The following is a 24,123-nucleotide window of genomic DNA, read 5'->3' as shown; positions in this document are numbered from 1 at the left end:
AGTGACAGTAAAGGTGTGTGAGGTATGTTGCAAAGTCATCTAAAATTAGTAAAAGATGGACAATACCCCAAATATTGATGAAGTTTCATATTAGGGATGTAAGGTCGTGCAGACATCAGGAGATGATATGAGCACACTTCTAATTTTTCCATGACAGGCTCTAATATTTCCAAGGCCATTTTTTCCTCCCAGATTTTCCATTCTTATGGGAATTCAGTGATGATATTGATGGTTTTAAACCATGATCATAGTTAATAAAGTAGTAAGATTATGGGATGTACAACATAACAGTTCTTTTCTGACCCTAAGTAGCTTCAAAAAGAGATAGTTAAGCTAAATACAGTTAGCAATATGTGGGTTAACAACAGAAAACAGCTATGAAACAACTAGTAAATATGTCAAAGCAATGGAGCTAAGAATAAATTGAAGTGAAAGAGGGGATTAGTAATGAAAGGTCTCACTTTATAAATAAATGATTCAGGCATTAAAGGTGTAATGTTCGTTTGCAAATTTCCTTGATGTGGATTGGATGACATCACCATTTTCAGGCTCCATGCTTATATATTGACAAAAATTCACAACAGCTTCCTTCACTTGAAGACACCAGCAGGATAGCTGGCAAAACTGTTGTGAATCTTTGTTAACAAATGCAGATGTAGCTCAAAAATGCTGACTTTAACAAAGGTGTGAAACAAAAGCATTTTTCAACTATCAAAAGATCAACTGATGGCTTATAAAAATAGAGCTGCATCAAAATCTATCTTCATAATGCACACTACTGATGATGACAATGACAATGAACCTCCATATGGACTGTGAATCTGAACCAATCCACTAGATAAAACTCGTCTTTAAAAAATTAGGAACATCATTCATTAAGATGGAAGAGATACTCAAGAAATGGAATTTCCTATGATACCACAACTTTTTATTCAGCCTCAGGTACTCAGCACTCAACAAATAACAAGTGTAAAATATACAATTATGTATCACAGCAAGTCAGAAACCAGATTATGTACTACAGGTACAGAAGCACACTACCCTCGATTTGTCAGGTTTTTCTGAATGCTTTCTTTCCTTCCAAATAATTGCATAAGCAAGACCATAGGGTTACATAAAAAGTAATTTCCTTCACACACATCCCAGTGTTTTTGAAAATTTTTTGGCCAAGAACAAAGATTTATGAACCAAGTACATACTGGTCAAAGATAGTGAAGAATAGTAATGTTAAAACTATGTAGTTGTTGTAGGTGACATGTGGTGGAACCATTCCATCATGAACAAAAGATCCTTCGCAAGTTCCACATTAAAAGTTGGCCCGACAAGTTTTGAAGTTTCTTAGTACTCCCCTTGAAAATGATGCGACAACGTTGTTCAGTGTTGTGCTGCTACTGAAATTTGTAAGTTAGAATCTGTGAAGTAAGCCACTCACAGCCAAGTTAAGTAGTTGAAGAGAAGTTGCCATCAGTGAGACAAAATGGCAGTTTAAATATAATATTATGAGACTTACTCAGAAAACACACTTTTTATTGAAATAAACACCAACCAGCCAGAAGAAAATCATTATTAAGTCAACAACAAGCGGTGTTAGGTTCAGGAGGGGTTTTTAATGGAGCAAGTGCACCCCAGCTCAATCTCCCCACCAAGGCAAAAAATGAGTAACACCTACAAATTTGGAGGATGTATTAATATATTCCTCAACCTGGTAATAGCACATCAAGGGCGGAATGGAATTAAACACCAGTTAACTTTCAATATTTTTGTTCTCAGGTGTTGCCGTGTCTGTTGTGAGGCCATGCCCCCAAGGTGTGTGTCACCATACTGACGAGACTGAAAATGAGTCTACACAGAGGTGGAGCCACCGACTCAGCTGAACATAAGATATGTATGTACCTACCAGCAGGGGCACCGACTTATAAAAAAATATTGGGGGGGCCCATATCGGAGGTCTTGCCCCGGGAAGAGGTTAAAGTCAAAGTGTGTTGCAGCACCGAAACACTATCATGATTCACACCACTTGATTCAGTTAACCTGCTTAACCTTATAATTATTTGTTTTAATACATTGTTGAATTGTTTTTAAAAGGTAATTATCGTCAAATATGGGAAATAAAAATTACCAATATATTTTTGTGATTTCACAAAGCATAACATAACTTAATTATTTTCTTGAATTATTGAGGGGGCTCAGCCCCCCCAAACGAATCTTTGAGGGGGTTTGGGCACCCTCAGGCCCCATGCAGTCGGCGCCACTGCCTACCAGAATGCACTTGGAACAAAAAATTTAATCTTAGTTTTGCACTAATTAATCCTCATAACTCAGTTTATCCTTTTTAATGAACAATTCACATGATGGGGGATTGGGTTGGTGCAGTGGCTAGAGGTGTAGTGGCTCCGCACCCTGTAGGTCCCGGCTCAAATCCTAACACTGGCAGAAAATTTACAGAGGTTACTCAATCCCAGCTGAAGTGTTGGGTGGAGGGCACTTCAAGCATAGCACTTCATCCGCCAAATGGGACGTTATGCTGTGGTCCCCTTGGTGCCTTTAATTAATAAGAACCAGGTTTCTCTCTACTCTTCCTTCCCTACCCTATGGCACACATGACCCAAGCTGTTGGTCGCCTCCTCCACATACCATATCAATTTGCAACATTGAGACCATCAGCATGGGCACTGGCACACATCGCATGCCACTTCAGATGCACCTGGGTACGGTTGCCATCAAATTTTTACTGCTGGTACCCAGGATTAGTGGAAACTGAATTGGAGTCAAGCAGGTCAAAACGAAACTAAATTCAGGAGAAAAACCAAACACAGAAAACTAATAATGACCCATGTGAGGTCATGAGGGTAGTCCACATTACGGTTACAGAGGCAGAAAAAAGAGAAGCGTAGCAACTAAGGTATTGAACAATAGGTTTTCAAGGGTTTCCAAGTCTAAAGTACTATCCAAATACATATATGTATTGTCAACTGACTTCAAAATTATGTCCAAGTTTAATACCTCCATAGAAAGTCATTATGTATTTATGTAGGGAACTATTCTCTCATAGGCACCAGTATTCCCTATGGCAATTTGAAGTTAGCTGAGTAAGATGGCATGGGAATGAGTTAGCTGCCATAGGATTTACATGCACATATTTCTATTATACTCAGTAGAATTTTTTTTCCCTGTCCACGTAGGTAACTGATTATCCAAACTTTGTCCAACGTTTAAAATTAAAAATTTAAAGTAAGGCATAAAATAGCAGTCTAATGAAATTTTAACCAAAATTCCTCAGCACTTTAAATTTCCTTCCACTGAAATTATTGAATTTTGGGACCATTCTACAGTAAAATTAAGCTGTATTGCTGAATATTTTTTCTTCATTTTTACTTCATAGGATACAAATAATCAGCATGCAAAAAAATTGATCAGCATGATGTTTTCCTCCCAGGATGATCCATTAAATGAGAGTGTGTTATGGAAAATACCTTGCTAAAATAATAAATTAACAATGGCAGTGTACACAGTACAACCGAAATTTCTTAAAACTACTCCTACTTTAATTAAAGCTTCTCACTGAGATCACTTTCAGCAATATGAAACGAAGCCACATATACTCAATAATTATAAATACTGTATTACTTAACCGGAGGATTTTTATTCATCTCACTGCTTTCTTTCCCTGAATTCTCAAAATTGTCTGGCAGTGGTAGGAACTCAATTCCTTCAATTTCAAGTTTTGGCAGAGCATCTTCAAGCATCAAACATACCAAATCAATTTCTTTTACTCCAGTATCATTGGAGACTAGCAACTTTTTCAGCTTTCTGCAAAGGATGAAGGCATATTTCACATCAGTTTCTTATATTATTCCGAAACCACCAAATACAGCTCGTATTGGCCATTTTATAACAGGGTATTCAAAAAATTTAACAATCAAACACACATACAAACAACCATGCCCTGAAGACTTTACCCCGCCTCTACCGAGGCCGGCCATGAATTTCAGATTTAATTAATAGACAATTTTTAAGAAGACAATGAAGAATGAAGAATTGGTTCAAATACAATTTTTATGCTCTATTTCATAACTAGGCACAATCCCAAATGATAATGAAATTACCACCACGCCAACCTAGACAATTAGGAAAAGTTGTGAAATTTTAATGAATTGGAATGAAAAAATATGCAATTCCAGATAGAATCTATTGCAACAACCAATCAAGCAATTGGGTATTTCTTCAACAGTGATAAGGATTGCCCCTGCTAGATTGTGGACTATATACAGTGCAACCTCGATATAACGACACCCCACGGTGCACTAATAAACACTCGTTATAGCGAATTGTCGCTTTACCGGAGGTGGAGCAATTTATAAGCGCCGCACTGAATAAAAATCATGCAAAGCATTGTTTTGTCAATCATTTTGCCAATGCACAACCGACGAAGCCATTTTTCTATGCACTTAATTAGTTCATTTACGTGATCATTCTATTATTTTGGTATTTTCCACTGAAAATTCAAAAATGAACTGATAAAACAGTATCGCGGTTATTTAATGCCTCAAATATTTCCATTGGTGTATGCTTATTGTTTCTGTACATTAAGCGGCAGTGAAGTAAAATAACGCATTACATTTGTTTCTACAGGCGAAAACGGTGGAAGGTTATATAACGTTCCCGCCTTGGAAGACTTTTTCTATCGGATAATGTAATATCTTCATCATCTACGGTAAAAAGTTTGCTAAGTTTGAAAAATGATGTGATTAAAATTGACGTTGTTGAAAAAAGTTTCTTTTTGACTTTTACGCTCGCGACGTATTTGAAATAATACGCTGAGTTTACCACGGCACTGAAAACGAGAGTTAATTGTTCTGTGAGTTCTTCCAGCGGCCACCAGGGGATGCTCGGCTACCCACGTGACAAAAGAGAGCGCCAGTACGACTCCGACCACTGACGTGAATAGTTCACCCTTGTAAATCCGCAGCGGAGAATAAATACGTCCATCCGGACAATTCACGCTGAGTATCATTGCTTCGTACATCCTACATCATCGCTAAGGCGCACTATACCTACTTTTAGAGGCATCATTGCAAGAAATACCTCATACTGCAAGGGTTTTGTCGGGGAGTTGTATGTAACAAAGTTCTGTTTCGTGTATGTTATATGACGCGGGGAATACTTCTGAAGATACTTATGATCGGAGTCCATTCTTCCACGACTTCGGGTTTACACCACAGGCATCACCAGCAATTATGAGGGGAGATAACGCTTTGGTGCTTTGCATTAGTATAATCAACCTTCCGCACTCTTAAAATTCTCGATTCGCAATCTATCCCTGAAATACTCCGCTTTAGGCTTAGGCGTAGCCTCTTTCTCAGAAGTTCCCGCAGATTTGAGTGGACAAAACAACTCGAACAAAGCTCCTTATAACTCTTCATCGTCTGCATTCCTTGGGCGCTTTTGTTTGTTTTTAATTTTGCAGAGCGAATAGGAAGATAAATTAATTTCGAAAGTCTCATATTACTCCTTTATTTTTATTTTCTCGCTTAGACGTGTTTGGTGTTTTTTTGGCCATGGTGACTGCCATCAAATGCTTTCTATTCACGCAACTCACGGACGTGCGGGTATGCTGCAGACTGCTTTCTGCCGCCCGAGGAACAAAAGAAGATGAAGCATTCGCCAATGCTAATGCCACAATATTTTCACCAAAATTAACTACTTATTTATTGAACGACAGTTTACCACATAAATTTGACAAATAGTGCGAAAAATCCACAGAGGAAAAATCATTCGCCTAGACCGGGATCCCGGTCAAGGTGAATGATTTTTCCTCTGTGGATTTTTCGCACTATTTGTGCATTACGGGTGACTCCGTAAAAAGTTATCACCGTGGCTAGTCCCGGTATACTTTCATAAATACATAAATTTGAGACTGAGCACTCCATTAACTTCATTTCTAACAGATCGCTAGCAATTTCAGAGGTTAAGTAGTCTTGATGAAGGTCTTCCGGCGGTGAAACCCTCGTTATGGCGAGAGCCAACACCAAAAGGGTCTCGTAAAAACGAATTTTTTAACAAGCTTTAATATAGGGTCAATTGAGGGTGCATCGGCTATCTCTCATTATAGCGGGGGTGTCGCTATAGCCCGTACTCGCTTTAACGAGGTTCCACTGTATGCTGTTATTTTCTACTGTAACTAATGGTATTTCCCTCTTCTCTTTCACCCATCCCATCCGTTGCTACCTCCCCCCCTTTTTTTAAGATAATGTAAGTATGGAAATCCCTAATCCTCTCCAATGCTCTTACACCCATTTCCCAGCTCTTTGGCCAAACTCCATCTCTGGGGATTCCACCTCTTAACCCTCTCCTCAGACCATCGTGTTATTGAAATTATCAAAACAGATAATAAATCAACTGCCTCCTTTTTCCTCCTTTTGTCAAAAAGATAATAAGTTCGATCAGCATGCACACTTTTTACCTATTAATGATCATACAGTAAAACTATTATTGACATATATAATCTGATTATTTCTTTTACTACATATAAAAAGTTAGGCATGTTAGCTTTGATAAATCAATGTCATTTTTGAAGGTAGTCTTCCCTGGAAAACTTCCTAAATCCTATATGAAGCATCCTCAATAAAAAACAAAATGGGCATTAAAAATATTCGCTTTCACCATACAACATACCAAAGTGATGTAAGAATCACAAACTCTCTTAACATATAAACTTGTTTCAGGAAAACTCTGAATGCTTACCTCAATCGATATAATGATGCCAATCCTCTTGCAGTAATTTTAGGGCAATTCCTTACATCAAGATACTCTAAACAATTTCCAAATCCACCACTTACACGGTCCAAGCACCAGTCATCTATGTTAGGGCACCCTTCAAAACTGAGCCATTTAATTCTATGCAAATCCACTGTATAAACCAAAGGAAGTGTTCCAGATTAATGTCCACCAATTCAAATAAATTTGTGCAATTATAAATTCAATACAAAACTATGGCAAATACTCACTTAGATTTATAAGACCTTCAAAATGAAGTACCATTTTCGATGCATCAATGGCTTCAACCACATATGCTTGATCATAAAACTTAGGAAGGTCATATTCATAATCTTCATTTCGACGAACCCAGTCAGAACGGCCAAAAAAGCGGACTGCACCTCCTCTATGTACAATGAAGTGAGCTGCAGACAAATCCCCTCCCAGTATTTGATGGCGCTCTGGGATGTATCTTAAAAAATAATTTTGATAAAATAATTTTTTTTCAACAATATACAGGGAGAACATTTAATAAATATCAAAATTTTAAAGTTAAATTGACATAATTAGCTCCATACATGGAGTAAAAATTTCTTGAATACATATAAACATTTATTTATATACAGATCATTTAGAATGTAAAAGGAGATAAATACAATTTATAGGAAAATATGGTAGTGTTAACTGTGTGGGTGTAGGGTTGCTCAACCACATATTGCATACACATATAATCAGAGGTGCAGTTCTCTCTATAGTCTCCAGGTTAGCCGCATCAAAGTTGATTTCTGATGATGTTTCATAGCCTATGCTTATAACATCTTCAGATCAGGTCCGATAGATGAAAATGGCCCTCTACATATGTCATCCTCAGGGTTACCTATCAGTGGCACTATCAATCAGAGTCAAGGGCCTCGATTTGATGTGCTTGCAAATTGGTATGTTCCAGGTTGTGCATGTTTTCCAGGTCCTCGATGCTGAATGGTCATGCCACTGGTAGGCCAACCTAAGGATGATATACATAAAGGGCCATTTCAATCTATCAGCACTCAGAGCTGATCTAAGGATGTCGCCAGCAACAAAACGTCATCGGAAAACAACTTCCATGCAGCTAACCCAGAAACTATGGAGAGAACTGCAATCGAGCGCTGTGAAAGCCTCAAGCAGAAATTTGATCAGAAGTGGGCATCCAAGAAACTCCATGGCCGAATTTAGGGCACAGGCAGTGGCACCCACTCCATGGGGCCTGAGGGGGCCCGAGCCCCCTCAAAGATTCGTTTGGGGGGGCGGAGCCCCCTCAATAAATAAAGAAATAATTAATTTATATTATGCTTTGTGTGATCACAAAAATATATTGTTAATTTTTATTTCCCATGTTTGACGATAGTTACCTTTTAAAATAAATTCAACAATGTGTTAAAACAAATAATTATAAGGTTAAGCAGATTAACTGAATCAAGTGGTGTGAATCATGATAGTATCGGTGCTTCGACACACTTTGAATTTAACCTCTTCCCGGGGTAAGACCTACGATATGGGTCCCCCCAATATTTTTTATAAGTCGGCGCCCCTGGGCACAGGGTCACTTCCCCCAGACATTTATTAAAAAGAAAAGCTTTTTAATAAGGTCCTGTTATCATTACGTTTGATTTGTTTTGTGCAATCAGTAATGGAGTAAAATGTAGAGGGTGCTTGAAAAGCTTTTCTTTCGCACGTAAATTCAGGCTTCTAATTTTATATCCCTAGTAAAATAAAAAAATGAAGGTACTAAACAGAGATGGTAAGACACAGTTAAGTCAGAGAATTATTTAGGCCACAGAGCTAGAGCATGCCACGCAATTATGAAAATAATCTGTGCTGATTTATCCACTATTGATCGAGAGTTAATAATAAAAATATAAGCTGTATAAAGGAACAATAAAAAAAACTAAACCATAATGCAATTAACGTATAAATAAATTTTATACTAAAATTAAAAGTACATTCGTGCTGTAATTAATGTACGAACACTGAATTACCTTTCGGTGGTAATGGGATTCATAGTTCGCAATGCTTTAGTCCAAAAAAATGTTGCTAATTCATAGTTTAAGGATTAGAATGAGTTGAGTGAACAGTGGAAAAATAGAAATAACAACTAGTAATGTAATGCAACCACTAGAAGGCACGATTGGGACTTTTAAAGCATGATAGGGGGATAAAACCAATTGCTCTCATCAAGCATAAAGGAGTTTTGGCAAAAAGATGATTCAAGAGGCAACAGAGGATGCAAAATTAAATCTAATTAAAGTATAGTCCTTCCGGAATTTCTAACATTCATACATATATGGTAATTTACCAGCAGTCAAAAGTTTGTTAAGAGTTGTTTCCATCATACAAAGTGAAAAACTAAGATTTAGAGAAGACACGTACTATGTTTGAAAGTACTACAACCTAGGTATAACACCATTGAAAACTGAATGAAGGATATGAGAATGAATGATAAAAGCAAAAGTGATTTAGCATGGAGGCGTAATGCTTTATTGAGTGATATATTTGAAGGCAAAGTGATTAGAAATAAACCAAGAGCGGAATTCTTTTAGAGCACGGAGCATGATATAAGACTGGCAACATTCGCTGGGATGAAAGAAGCTATCGCAAGCAGAATTACTGATTTCATTGAGGGTCATTAGATACTTACCATAAACCATTAAAGCTTAATCGAAAAATCTCCTCTGTGGGTCGCGCAATCGGGAATTTTTAACAGCGAACACTCACTCGTCACTTTATTCATTGGAGGAGCACGGTAACATTAACAAAAAAATAGCATAGATTACCAAGAAATATTTTTCTTACCTTTCTTCGAAGATGGTATGCTTCTCCTTCAAATTTTTCCACCATCGTTTAATCGTGGACGGCCGAAAATCTATTTCGGTTTGAATGAATGTAATCCAATCAGTATTTGGGCCTTTTCTATTTATCTGAAAAAGGGAAAGGTTGCTATACCATTCTCCTCTCTCACTATTGGGCCTGAAATTAGACGGTAACGTATTAGTACCCATTCACTCACTATCCGGTTGAGGGCAAAATAGTATTACGTACACTCTCCAATTCGTAGGCTTGTTCGTATGTTCCTTCGAGCAATAACTGCACGAGCTTCCTGCTACCCTCTGGAAAGATTTAAAGTTCAATCTTAGCAACCTTTGAGATAGCATATTGAGACAAGGGAAAATAACGCAAAGTAAACGTGAAAAACAAATGGATCAAACGAGAACATGTGGAATTTCGTTTTTCATTTGTCGTCTCGGGTTTCCATGGCGGAAATTTAAAAATTGACTTGTGCACCGTCCAGATTTTTCATGTGTTTTTCGGAATGATTATAAGGAACAGGGGCTGCATAATTGAGGTTATTAAGAATTGCTGAGAAAGGGCGGGAGAGAGAGAGTGAGGTCGGATCAGAATGAATTTTAAAATGATATTTTTTCAGAAATAATGCGGCCCTCATGCTATGATAAGAGCAATGAACACAAAATTTCGTTTATACGATTGGAAATTAAACAAAAACCATGCGAGCGCTAGTAAATAGCATATATCTTCTATCAACTCTACCCTCGATTAAGGAGAGGATTAAGGTCATTGTTTTGTGGGTGTTATTATTGACCAAACTGTTGTAGTAGTGTGTATAATAGCTAGGTAACCTACCTCACAGTAATAATACATCTGAGGTTTGATATGCGTTTACTTGTGACTTTTAGGTATTCATAAAATATTTTTAGACATTAATTGTTAATCTGGTTGAATAAAAACTTAAACTGAAGAGCCAACTTAAAATTTACCATGTTTTCACCTTTTCCAGATATTATTTCCAGATATCTGGCCTTATTCATTTTTGTAACAAAAATAAAAAATCCGAAGCAATACCAATTGTTGTAGAGGGGAAACAACTCCCACAAATTTCCAGTTCAAAGTTCCTCGGAGTTATCCTGAACAAAAATATGACATGGGTAGAGCACATCAGCAAATTGCGCAGCAAGCTCAGTTCAACATGCTTTCTCATAAGAAGCATCAGGAACACGGTAAATAATGATGTCTTATTGTCCATTTACTATAGTGAATTTTACTCGCACATTATTTTCAGTATCCTGTTTTGGGGTTCCTCTCCCCATTCTACTGAAATCTTTAAAATTCAGAAGCGAATTATAAGGCTGATGTGCAATGCCCCCTATGATTCACCTTGTCGTCCCTTGTTCAAGAAACTGGACATATTACCACTACCATGTGTGTATATTTTTCATTTACTTGCTTACACAAAAAGAAATCTATTTCATTACATTAAGAACCGTGATGTCCACCATCATTCCACGAGGCAAATTGACCAGCTGCATGTTTCGTATGTGCGCACCAAGAATACCAGCGCTGGTCCAAATTGTATGGGCCTTCAACTCTACAATAAATTGCCACCTGAACTTAAGGCACCATCAAGTGTCACTACTTTTAAGACCAACCTACTTAAATATTTGAAATTAAGAATGTATTATTCTGTAGATGAATTCTTAAACAAAGTTTGATGTATCCTGCATCATTGTATATTTGTATTTATTGTATATATATTTTTTTATCTTGACGTGTCCTATATCCAGTGCACCCCTTGTACTTCTAGATCTCTGGACAAATAAACATTATTATTATTATTATTATTATTATTATTATGGGGGGAGGAGAGGAGGCGGCCGCCCCATCCCACTCTGCCCCCCTTCTTCAATCTACAAATGCCTCCATCAATATCCTAATTATCCAAGTCATCTAGGGAAATTCAGGATCACTGGGATATTTGGTGTATGATAGCTTCATACCACATTGGGGTTATTGAGCAGATGATCTTTCCCCCCATTATTCCCTATCCATCCTTCCAACCAAATCAATGGATGATTCCAAAATTTGAGAAGTGTTTTTCATTCCATGATAAAAAACATAATATTTTGCTTTGGTAGAATTGAATTTTGGAAATGAGGTTAGCAAAGCACTCACAAGCCTGGAAATTTAAAAATCAATAATGAATCCAGATATTTGGTGGTTGGTCATTTTGCCAGAATTGATTCAAAGTGACATCTCACAGTCTACTGATTAAATATTTCATTTATAAACTACTTGCAGCAGCAGCATCTTTCTAATTAGAGGGTAAAGGAGGCCATAGCAACAGTTAAAGAGCCAGAGAAAACATGCTGCAAAAGTGGACAGCTGGAATTGCTACAGCCCAAGCTCCCATGTTTTGGACCAATGAGGAGAAGTATACCAAGTAGAATTGGATATGGAATCAAAGTGTTAATGATATATTTTAAGTTAAGAGTCAGATCTGGAACCCTATCCAGTAACTATGTCTTCTCGTTTCCAAGATTTCGAAATCGAACTTTCTGCTTCTGTCTCAGAACATTTCGATTTTCGTTCCAGTTACTCGGAAGCTCTTTTACGCTATCCGCTATGCTGTTCCAGATATTGTGCCCTCCTCCCCGTCATTGGAAGGGGAGGCAGAGATTGCCAAAGTTATTACAGGCTACGTCACAGAATGCATGACGACTTCATGCAGCCATTGGCTGAATATCATCTGGCAATTGATAATCATGCCATTGAATATGGAGCGTGGAGGAGGTAAGTGAAAAATTTTAATTTTTTATAAATATTGTTGTTTTAGGTTGCAGGTAACTGTATGGACCAACTCTTCCAGCATTGTGTATCCCAGTCAAGGCGAACGATTTTTTCTCTGTAAAATGTGTGCTCAGCAGTCCAGACCATCTTGTTATGCACAGTCCACAAATTTCCAATGATAGCTCAAATGGCTAAAGCATTAGCCCGGAGATCGGGGGATCCGGATTCAACTTCCAGTAGTAGCGAATGGGTTTTTTTCTTGGAGGAATTATCATACAAGTGTTTCGCTTGATATTACTTATTATGTTGAAATGGATTTTTCCTGTGACCTAAGCTGGTTTTAATCCTGAATCTTTGTAATGAAATAATTTGCTCAGTCACTGAAGTTTACCAAATTCACTACAGATACTGGCCAAAGTGGTGCTCTTATACAGGTGACGCCCAGGGTGTCATTGGAGCAGAAGGTAGAGCTCCATAATTTCATAGTGGAAATTCTGGGTTTGGCCACCAACAAAACTGCAGTAATTTAAATAAAAAGAAATAGTCAAACTAGGCCATTGTGGCTAGTCCTCTTAATTATTGTTAATTTGCAACAACCTGTTTCCCCTCACCACCTCGCCAGCATGTAGCCAGGAAGGGGCATGGGGGCTTCAGCCCTCCATGACCATCTTGTTGTCTCTCCTACATCCAAACTTTTTTCCCTTTTGGCAGCTACCCACGATGCATATGCTTAGGAGACCACCATCCAGGGTCATTTATCCTCTGATACTCCATTTTTCGATATAGCGATATTTTGTCATGTCTGCCATACAGTTACAGTTGAGTGCTCAAATACGGGTCACACCTTGGGTGTTTGGGTTGAAATTTGAAAAGCATTAATGCCTTGTATTATCAATTTGCTTTGAGTTTTGATGTTACGTTTGGATTTAGATCAGCTAGCTTTTAGAATTTAATCAGCTAGCTTTTTGGATTTTAATGGACCTCCTGGACTTACTCTTTTTCGGAATCAGTACTTATTGACCATTTTAGGCATGGACCACTTAACACTTTGACTCCGCACTGTGTGGATCTTGATTTTCATTTAAGATGTACATCGTACTTGAAATATCTTGCAATGTGAGTTCAACTTTGATAGGTAATCATTGACTGTTCGAGAAAGTTTGTTTGCTGGAGGAATTCATGGCGTACATCTCATACTGTTTGTCTCATTTGGCTACTGTATTCTCTTGTCATCTGATATTTCATTGACGTTGATAACATTTGAAACGTTTGCGGGATTCATATCCTCTTACACCTACGATAATTATTTACAACATTAAAAGAAATCACAATTCTCAATTTTCATCATGCATTCCATTTTTGTATACAAAAAAATTTGAATTACAACGATTTTATTGGTGGCCAAACTTGGATTTTCCACCAAAAAATTAAGGAGCTTCTGCTTCAGCTCCTATGACACCCGTATTAGAGCACCACTTGGGCTAATATCTGTAGTGAATTAGGTAGACCTTACCTGAGTCACTGAGCAAAAAATGATATTAAAAAGAATTAAAATTAGCGTTGGTAACCTAGAAAAATCCATCTAAATATCAAAACTAATACCAAGGAATTGTTGTCAACGGCTTTTGGGAGCAGCCTCGTGTTGCACTTTGTCATGTGAGTTTTCGTGTCCATTGCAGGTCGCATCATCACGGTCGCCCCACCCACGCGACGGCCCTGATAATATCCTTCCTTGAATATATTGCTATGCACTTTAATTGCCAATGGAAAATATTCCCCAGGACCAGGAATCAAACCATGGAACTTTGGCTTTTTGAATTGCAATTGCACAAAAGAAATTCAATGCTGAACAACGCAACCAACTCACAATTCAAACAATCTTAATTTTCTCTCTTCTTCGTTCCAACGATTCCCCTAACCGCCACATTCCAGCATCACCAACAATTCATAACAGTAAGATTTTACGAAATTCTGTAAAAAATAATACCCAACTGTGAAATAGTTCCACTGGTAGGTTTTCTAGTGGGTTCAACTAGGAAGGGTACATCTGACCAAAATGTGCAGCACTGATTTAGCATATGGAACACAGTGTTCCAAGGTGGGCATGAGACGTTCCAGAATGTGAATATAAAATATTTTGGCTAGAGCACAACATCCTAGATATGATTAGATTGGAGAGGGTGATTAGAGAAACAGCAGGTACTATATCATACTCTACTTGATAGACCACAATATTGAAACCATAGACACAGAAATGGCAGTGAATAATGACTGAAATTGTGGCAGCCAAACTTGCAAAAAATTTAAAAAACTAATAAGAACTAATAATTATAACATAATTGGTGTTGGGCACAAGGAATGATATGCAGTGGTCAACACTTCAATGAAATAAAACAATGATAATGTTCAAAAATGTATTAAATGCTTTAAACAACACACTTTATGTACATTGCATATAAACATAGTCTTAGACTTTATTTACAACTCATTAACATCACATATACAAGTTTTCATATATAATTATATTAGAAATTAGTTAGCCTTTGAATTTTTTAAGAAAACCTAAGCAACAGACCCATGATTAGCATATTCATCCACTGCCGAAGTGGGAAAGGACAGGATACATGGCATGATACTCCAAAAAATTCGATATTTGTTATTTTCACTTCCTTCTTTAGAAGCTTAATAGTTACATACTTAAAGGGTGGCTCACAGATGCACAGGCCTTCACACCATGGCAGGAAAAGAATTTAATGTAATTAAATTCAATAATCCAAGTTGGTCAACAACAAATAATTACTACTGAGAAAGATAAAATGCTATAAAGACAAGAAATGTAACAGGTTCATGCTTGATATGTCATTAAATATGATTCAGATAAATAATAAAGGTTACTCAGATACTTCCTCGACACTAATGTACGTAGAATGATACTCCATATAAGGAGAGGAAATTGTATAAACAATTGAGTATACCATAAAATCACATCACTCAATAACACTGGATTTTCATAATAAACATATAAAGTGCAAGAGCACTGAAAATTTAAACAATCAAATTTTGGCTGAAACTTAAATGATCATGTCAGCCGTACATGTTAAGGATATTGGAGGAAAGTGATTTAAAAATGATTGCTAACCTGCTGCAAAGCAAGCATATTGCAAATAATCATCGATAAAAACAATATTAATAAAGTTCAGCAGCCTCCGACTTAAACTGCACAGCACTGTATTCATTACATTTCATGCATTGCAAAGTGATTAAAATTTCTACAAAATTCTAATTATGATAAGCAGTGTTCATTTAAGAGGAATGGAAACCGTATCGAATCTCTGACTTTGGATTTTTATACATCAAGATATAACGTCAAATCAGGTTTGATGACAGGTAAATCCAAGTGCTAGGGGAAAAAGCTAATAGAAGTAATTTTTCAGTTGACTAGATGGTCTTTGACAGAAACTAAATCTTACAACCATGCACATTAACTGCATAGCCACTTGCTGGACTGAAGGAAGCAATTTCTCTTGAGGTAGCATTGCAAAATGATGAAATACCTCAAAGAGTCCAGAAATTAATACAAAGAAAGGAATAAAAGGTTGAACCCTTGATTGCAGTTAATTACCACAGGGTAAGGGATGGGCCAATTTTAACATATGTGAACAAATGTCAACATATAATTTTTTCGCTCGAGCAAAATGGTAAGAATAACCCACCACACCTATATGCATTTAATAGTGACATGTTTGGAAAATAGCTTTCCTTTCAAAGAACTAGGCACTGGATATTAGATTTAAAGAAAAATCCAAAGGCTCATAAATAAATAATAAAAACTTATAATGCAACAATATTTTTCATTATTTCACAACTCAACATTCAACACATGTCATTCTTTTGCTTTTAGAGTATTCCTAAGATTCAAAAGACGAAAAATTAAAATAAATTAAAATTTTTGATAGCACAAACGACATCACATTGGATATTCAATAGTTCCAAGCTTTTGTACAATCACCAGAGTCACTTTCAGGATTAAGAGGGTGACAATATCACGGCTTTAGGCTTCAGCACTGATAATCACAGGCTACTCATGTATTTACTGCTGAAGAACAAACCGTAACAGTTACACTCAATATTAATGTACATATTTCTACGCTGAATCCATGGAGTAGTATCACAAAATTTGCCATGCATGGTGATTGGTATGAACTTCACAAGCATAAAATTTAGTTGGACAGCTGAAGTAAATCAACACATCCAAGAAAAGAAGGGTTCACTATAAACCAGAGTACAGTGTAACCACGTAACATCTATGAGCACTTATTTATTACATATTTTAAGTTTTTAAAGTCTGCCACTATATGAAATGCAGCAAGTGTCAAACCTATAAATCTTCTAGACTTGGTCATGAATTTAGAACCTTTCTTTATACCAACAAAAATTATGAGTGCATTAAATGAGAATAAAATATAGTAATCAATTTGAGTCACTCATACAGAGTAAAAACTTGTATGAATTTTCTACATCAACAATAAAAGATACTTAGAAGTCCTTCTACTTGGAATACCATCATGCTTTAATTCTCCTTTAACCACCTGCATTGCACATAAAAATGCCTCATTGTTCAATTAATAATGATGCCTAACCAAGAGATTTTTTCTGATAACATTTTAAAACAGACTGAGGAATAATCAATGCCATGGAAGAGCAGTACACAGTCAAATGATCACTGACTCAACACAGAGTTAGAACAATGAATAAGATGTTCCAGGTTGTTAATTTTCAACTAACACCCTAGAAGATTCTTTGGATGCGTTTGTCCAGAATTATGTAAACCTGAAAAAATATGAATTGCTCATTTCAAAACTGAAAGCTGGATTTATATTAGGGAAACATTGAAGACGATTAGTGATTTTGAGTAATTGTGCATTGGCCAAGCAAGGCATGAGCAGATAAATGCAATGGATGATTCCATCATGGGTAGCATAAAGTCATCTAACAACCACAAATGAATAATCATAAGACTTTTTCATTGATTGGGACACCATCACATATATTGCTGAGATATTATAATATTGAATGCACAATACTGATAATTTTTAACAAATATTTCAGCATTCAATGTAGATATATACATTCAATGTAGATTTTTTCAATTGCATATGGATGATAATTCAAAGGATTGATACCAAAGATGACCAATTTTTCCATTACAAGGAATGTCCACAGAACTAAGAAGACATTACTCATAAGAGATATAGTTAAGTATCATTTTAACTACACAATATTCTGTTAATTCAATGGCCACCTTCTACAAAAGATTACATATTTATGTACAATATTGTACAGTAATATATAGAAAAATATCTCTTTCCATTCCCCATAAGATATGCACCCCATATATACGTTCTTTCCCCACATGACTTCCGTTACTAATTTTATTACTGTGAAAAATAGCCTACAGAATGCATCACTTCTGAAACGACTTTCACAGAGAAACCAATTTGCATAAGCATGGCTTCATGAATAATTTAAATATCTTCTCAGGACTACAGAAAACCAATGAATAGCAGATATCTTTAATAAAATACTGATTATTCCACAGCAAGATGACATTAAACAAAATAAATATGGCTAAACAGTCCCCTGGAAGTTCACACCGTATTCCAAAATAATATCTTCAAAACTCTAAGACTCAAAATTTTAAGGAATATTTTTTTAAATAATTGAGGCATATAGTTTTGTCGGGGTTACACTGTACTACAAGTACCTACTGTAATTTCAATCCATATATGATGCCATTCACCATGTCTATTAGGGATGACATATTATCTTTTCAAGTAGGACAAATACTCAATATAGTAACACCATCATCACTCAATGGTCTTTAAATATAACAAAAGAGTGGGAAAGAGCATTCAGGTCAAAACCATGACCATTACAATGGGTTCAATGTTCTTTCTATAAATTTGCATACAGAGTGGGACAAGGGATACTTCAGGCACTGATAACCAAAGCACTGAAAAGAATCCATTTCTCTAATAATGGCCCTTGGCCTAGAAACTGATGAAATACTCAAAAAGGAACTCTGACCAGATCATACAGCTATGCACATGAGTTCCCATTTTCTTCCCTTATTACAAGCAAACACAGCAGTGGAAACTAACGACGTCATCACTAACTGAAAGCTCATTCCTTCATAGAATTGGAGAAAAACGCTTTTTGGACCGTCACTGCTTCACTTGTGGTTTCATCTCTCCTGCAAATAATAAAAAGAAGGAAATATATAGTTGATGGATGTAATGCAGTCAACGGTCATAAAAAATTTAAACCTTAATGGAGACATACTCAATGGCTAATCTTCCCTAATTTAATTTTAACCCCTTGAAATTAGTTAATTATGACCAAGAGTTTAAAAAAAAAAATAGATGCATAATTTTGAAAATTCAACAAGGTTTGCCGCATTCAAACATTTTTTTAAGTAAAAACAAAGTTACCATGTACATAGGGCACACTTAACAGTTATAGCTCAATACATTGTGATTACCTCTAGAACTGTGTCTCATGGCATGTATCATATGCATATGCTATGAATTCATTTAGGCCGTTTCACACGGTCACGGAATTGCGCAATCTGATGCACGTGCGAATCCATGCGTTCCCAAAATTTTTTAGACAAAGACAAAGTTAAGGGCAAGACTTCAAAGCACAATGTCCATGACCTAGGTAAACTAATCTACTTGTAATCCAATTTTGCTTTAACTCTTTCCATGCAGTATATGAATTATAAAATTCTGATACATGATCTGACTTTTATTTGAGTCTAGACTCTGATCCAAAGTAAACAACATACAATTGAAGAAGAGAGTCAAGAGGTTTCAGCCACGGTTGACACCCAAGTAAGAATGTTTCGGGATATAAAGACTGGAAAGTACACAAACCAAACATAACAGAGGATTTGTTTAAGGGAGGTATGAAATAGAGAGAACAAAAAATTGCTGGAAAGGAGAGCAAACATCTGCAAGATTTGGGCCAAGCAACCCGGTCTGCTTTTAATACATTGAGGGATGTCATCCATGAAAATATTATTTTCAAAACTTTACCCGCACATGAACAGCAAGAGCTAAGAATTTGTTTTTAACAACATACATATTTTAGGAAGGCCCTCTTCAGTATAATGTAGAAAAATTGAAGAAAGACACACACTCATAGTATTAATTGTTAAATAATATAATTTAATTATTTTTATGCACAGTTTGTACTTACCCATTTGGAATCTCCTTCGAGCTTCTTCCCTTTCGGCTGCATCGAAATACCAAAGGGTAATGGCATACCTGTAATAGAAAAATTTGAAGTATGTAATAGGTGTGTGATTTTTGGACATTGAAATAGATGATACTATTAGAGCTGATTGCAGCCAAGTCACTCAAGAAACACCAGAAAGACAGGGAAACAAAAATGTATTCAAAGTAGGAGTTTCTGTTCGTAAATTTTGAAAAACTTCGGAAATTTTTCTTGAGCCAACTAACAATGAAGAATCGAGGGAAAAAATAGAATTTGTACTCAAGATTACCGAATTTCCATTACATTATCACACAAATAAGTACGAGATAACATTGTAACCAGTGGCGTGCGATGACAGTTTCATTAGGTGAAGCAGAGGCCCATTGCTATGGTCGGGAGAGGAGGGAAACCAACGAGGAGGAAGGAAGGAGGGAAAGGAGTAAATCTCACATGTAGACTAATGAGTAGGGATGTGCTAGGACTCGAAAATTTGATTTGAGTAGTTTCGGTTACAGAGTTGTCGAGGCCAGTGAGTTCAGAAATCTGCCGACAGGAAGGGCTATCATGAAGCATTATTACAATGGTGCAAATGCTTTTACCCAGGGATGTTTCTGGAAATTTGGGTACGCATATATTAATTCAATTGACCACATATTACTAGAGGTTAATTCATTTCAATACTGCTTGCGGAACTTTTCAATACGCTTTAATTTTCATTCATCTCATTATACTGACACAACTTCAATCAACATTCCTCATTATCTCTTCTTCTTACATCAAGCTAAGCATTCAGAGAAGAAAATTCACAAAGGGATTTGAAAATGAGAATATGTTGTGATACATATATCACCATATTGCCAGATCCATAAATGACCAAACTCGACTTGACCCAACTAGAGACTCAAGATCAAAAAGAATTACTTGCACAACCCTACTAATGAGAAACACAAATCAGGATTTGAATTGATTTTGCTGCACATACATCTTTTCTGCATAGCAATCAACATCTGGAAATCACCCTCTTTACCTCTACGGCATGACATGTAGCAATCTTGGGTGCAACCGAGTTCAGAGAGGGATATTTTCTAATAAGACTGCAAAGTGATAAAAAAAAAATGTGTATGGTCATAAAAGATTGTAGGGTGAGATAGTAGGAAAAAAACATGTCCCTAAAGACCGAGCAGAGAAAGAGTAACCCAGCTAAAAGAAGATTATGTGTTGAAAATCTGTGACTTATTGCCAATTTTTAAAATTCTAATCCAATCACTAAATGATCTCATAGAAAAAGGCTGATTTAACGAATCTTAAATGATGCAAGAGGACATATTTCACTACAAATTGTCACAAGGTTAATAACCCTTTTGCCACAAAGGAATGCACATGACACTTGAATGCAAAAGTGGCAACAGATTGAGATTGATTGTGAACCAGCGAACTCACAAAATATGTTCTTGCTTTGAAGAATCCAAATGACAAATACTTCAGCAACCATTCTTTTTGTGTGGGTACTCCCTGCCCACCAAATTTGAGGGTGTAAAAAGAGTGGCCTTGGAGACATAGGCAAGTCAGTGTACGTTATGCTTTCACCAAGGCCTAGGGGAAACATCCTAGCCTCTGCTTCAACTGGCTTCACCTCAGTGACCGAGTGTGGTTTATGAATGGAAAGTATGAGTACTGGTAATGCATCTACCAGCAAGCCATATAATATTTATTCCACTATTTCAGCATAAAATGCAAGTAATTTTAGTTATTGAAGCAGTGCTTTACTTGCTTCATCTGAGTGCACGCCACTGACTGCAACTTGTATTCAACTAATTAAACACCTTATGAAAGAGGGTGATCTAAAGGTCAAAGTTCGCGGAGTATTTGTTAAAAGTAACTAATTACCAGTAATTTTTACATTTCATTTACATTTTACTTGTAATTGCTACTTTTCAGCATACCAGGGCAAGTAGTTCAAAAAGCCCATGTGAATAAGTGTATCTCTATGAGTAAAACTTTGCCAAGTTACAATAATTAGCATTGTGGCCTCAGTCCAAACGGAATCAGGAAAATAAAAGTTGGGAATACAATTGGCCAAAGTATAGTAAGCCATTCAAAAATGTATCCTAAGTATATCAAAAGCCAGTGACATACCTAGTTTTGTACGCTGGCTGGACTTCATGGGGATTTCTTCGATCAGACCAGAAGAAGAGGATTCTGTCAAAGACAGGCTCTATGTCAGCCACCTGATCACTCCACCCCTCAGGGAATATCCTCAGAAGGCCACCATTTTGCTTCACGTCCCAGTCCTCATTGAGGTAATAAATTGCTGTGATGCATCGGCCGTCTCGATTTGGGTTGTCTACATGCTTCACGTAATGGGTACCATGGCCTGGATAGCATGCCACCATTGCCTAGAAAGAAAAGGGTTGAAAAAATAGGTTAAATATTTAAGTCATACACATATGATTCATCGTTGGAATTGTTCACCAAATGCACCTTTACCCTCAGTTTAGGCACAAAGCCAGGCTTAAGGGAAGGTTTTGGTGACACATGGGTTGCCTATACTGAGAATTTATAGACAGTTCCCATGAATTGGGAACCCTTTAATCCTTGGGCTCTGTGAGTGAGTGATTTCAGCTATCAGCCTGTCTAGGAGAGAGGCAAGAAATACTTTTCCCCCAAGCTTGGCTGAGTATCTCGGAGGGAGTGAACCTTTATAATCTGGGGAGACCCTTCCTTCTTTCTTGTCAAGGGATGAGCCTTGGGCACATGTCATAGGCCATTTTTACTGTGAAAGCACAGTGAGGAGTGGGAAGGAAAAAATATAAAAAGGGCGGTACATAGGTAATTGCAGGAGGCACCCAATGCTGTAAGGGCTGGCTCAAGAAGGTTAAGCCTCTTAGTGATCCCTGCCGTGGCGGAAAGAGCCCAAGTGCAAGATATCCGGGTAGCAATGAAATTTAGTGAAACTGCAGCAGGTAGTCGAGTAATAGTGAAATATTGAAAAACGTTTTTCCTGCAGTCAGTGAGCAAAATGTTTAAAAACGTTCCAGCAGTCTAATGGCAAATACACATCATTCGCTTGGTGCTCAAATTTACAGTCATTGTTGGCATGCATTTCTAAAATCCACCTCATTTTACACAAAAATTGAAACGTTAGGGCTATTTAAAGGGCTATTTGTTAGACATATTTAAATATGTAAAAGATTGTAGCATTTTCCACAAAATTTTGTGGAAAAGTGCTACAATCTTTTATTTATTTAAATACTCAAGCTTAATTAACAAAACTTAGTTTGTTTCCCGATAGGACACGGAAAAATTAACTTTTAGCGCAAAAAAATTCATTTTTAGCGGCAAATTATACTACATTCATCATTATTTCGATTGTAAATATCTTGAAGGCTCAAAATCTTTCCATTATTGCAAGCACCTTAGACCGATGTAAGACCAAGAAATAAGAGCAAAAAAGGTCAATGGCGGTAGTGTTCCCGGTTGACGCACTTGCCATATCGACCCATAATCCAAGATGGCGGAAGCAAGCACCTCGTTTACACTCCCTCCTCCAACAATTAGATCACACAGTAGCGACTGATAGCGTCTATAGGACTATGTGTATTTTAAAGAAAATGATTCGCCCCATTCAACAACCATTTTTACAATAAAGTATAAGAACGGTTCATCTTTTTATTCCATTGGTTTCAATCACCTTTTCTTCACTACTCTTCTGCTTGATATTAATTATTTAAACTAGTTTTTGAAACCTCAATATGCTCCATTAAAATTCTCACACGTGAGATAAATTTCCATTCCATTCAAACTCACCAGATATGTTCAACACCCTATATTTCTCCTCTATGACCATCATGTTCAGCCTTACTAACTAAATTTCATTTCTAATATTGTTTAATCCCACTTTAGTAACGAAAAATTCACTTAACAGCAAAATGCAATGGCGGCTAATTAAACAGGGGAACATTCAACGGTCTATAATTCTGTGTTCAAATCACGCCATTCGGAATCTAGTTGATTGAAGACATGCTTTATGATGAGAGCAGAGTTAACGCACGTATTGCAACATTGGCAGACTACCCGTCATAAAACTAAGTCTTATGAGAGCAACCATACGCTAAGGAACTGATAACCTTTTATTTATCAATCACACGACCTTCGCATTGCACGCGTATCATTTGTAAACTTGAAACAGCAGTCTTAAAAGACATACTTCTGTAAAAAAAGGTTTTATCCGTTGGTAAAGAGTACCATAACTCTTTACCTCTCCATGATCCTAATACGTAAAAATACATCCCCGTAGCAGTGGAGACAGTTTAAGGTCTTATAGCCAAGAAAAACACTGTATTGGTGTTATTCCATACGCCCATAAGCATATCCTGTTGAGATCACTCATTTTGACCAATTTTAATATCAATCAACAAAAGTAGATAAAAAACGGTCAATAGATGTGGACCGAAGGATAACATGTATGGAATT

General features: G+C 36.7%; 2 protein-coding genes and 1 long non-coding RNA gene across 3 annotated transcripts in view; 1 reads left to right on the top strand and 2 right to left on the bottom strand.

Moving 5' to 3' along the window:
* Window positions 1-2,584: 2,584 nt before the first annotated feature.
* LOC124167989 (distal membrane-arm assembly complex protein 2) lies at window positions 2,585-10,021 on the bottom strand. Its single transcript, XM_046546071.1, has 5 exons — window positions 9,832-10,021; window positions 9,586-9,759; window positions 7,008-7,228; window positions 6,745-6,910; window positions 2,585-3,810 (listed from the first exon to the last, which is right to left on the bottom strand). The coding sequence occupies exons 1-5, from the start codon at window positions 9,942-9,944 to the stop codon at window positions 3,624-3,626; spliced, it is 861 nt and encodes a 286-aa protein (XP_046402027.1). The 5' UTR covers window positions 9,945-10,021; the 3' UTR covers window positions 2,585-3,623.
* A 2,063-nt stretch (window positions 10,022-12,084) lies between these two features.
* Window positions 12,085-15,770, top strand: LOC124167554. Its single transcript, XR_006866715.1, has 2 exons — window positions 12,085-12,375; window positions 14,052-15,770. It is a non-coding gene; the product is annotated as an uncharacterized LOC124167554 (long non-coding RNA).
* The window catches only part of LOC124167553 (egl nine homolog 1), a 54,078-nt gene continuing 44,727 nt past the window's right edge, over window positions 14,773-24,123 (bottom strand). The window contains exons 2-4 of the mRNA XM_046545516.1: window positions 21,787-22,046; window positions 19,633-19,700; window positions 14,773-18,625 (exon numbers count right to left, since the gene is read on the bottom strand). Coding sequence (XP_046401472.1) covers window positions 18,597-18,625; window positions 19,633-19,700; window positions 21,787-22,046 — 357 coding nt within the window. The 3' untranslated portion in view covers window positions 14,773-18,596. The remainder of the gene's footprint in view (window positions 18,626-19,632; window positions 19,701-21,786; window positions 22,047-24,123) is intronic.

Source organism: Ischnura elegans, chromosome 11 (assembly GCF_921293095.1).
Source record: "Ischnura elegans chromosome 11, ioIscEleg1.1, whole genome shotgun sequence".
Classification (NCBI taxonomy): domain Eukaryota; kingdom Metazoa; phylum Arthropoda; class Insecta; order Odonata; family Coenagrionidae; genus Ischnura; species Ischnura elegans.
Note: the sequence above shows the minus strand (reverse complement) of the source record. Positions and strands in the feature narration are given on the sequence as shown.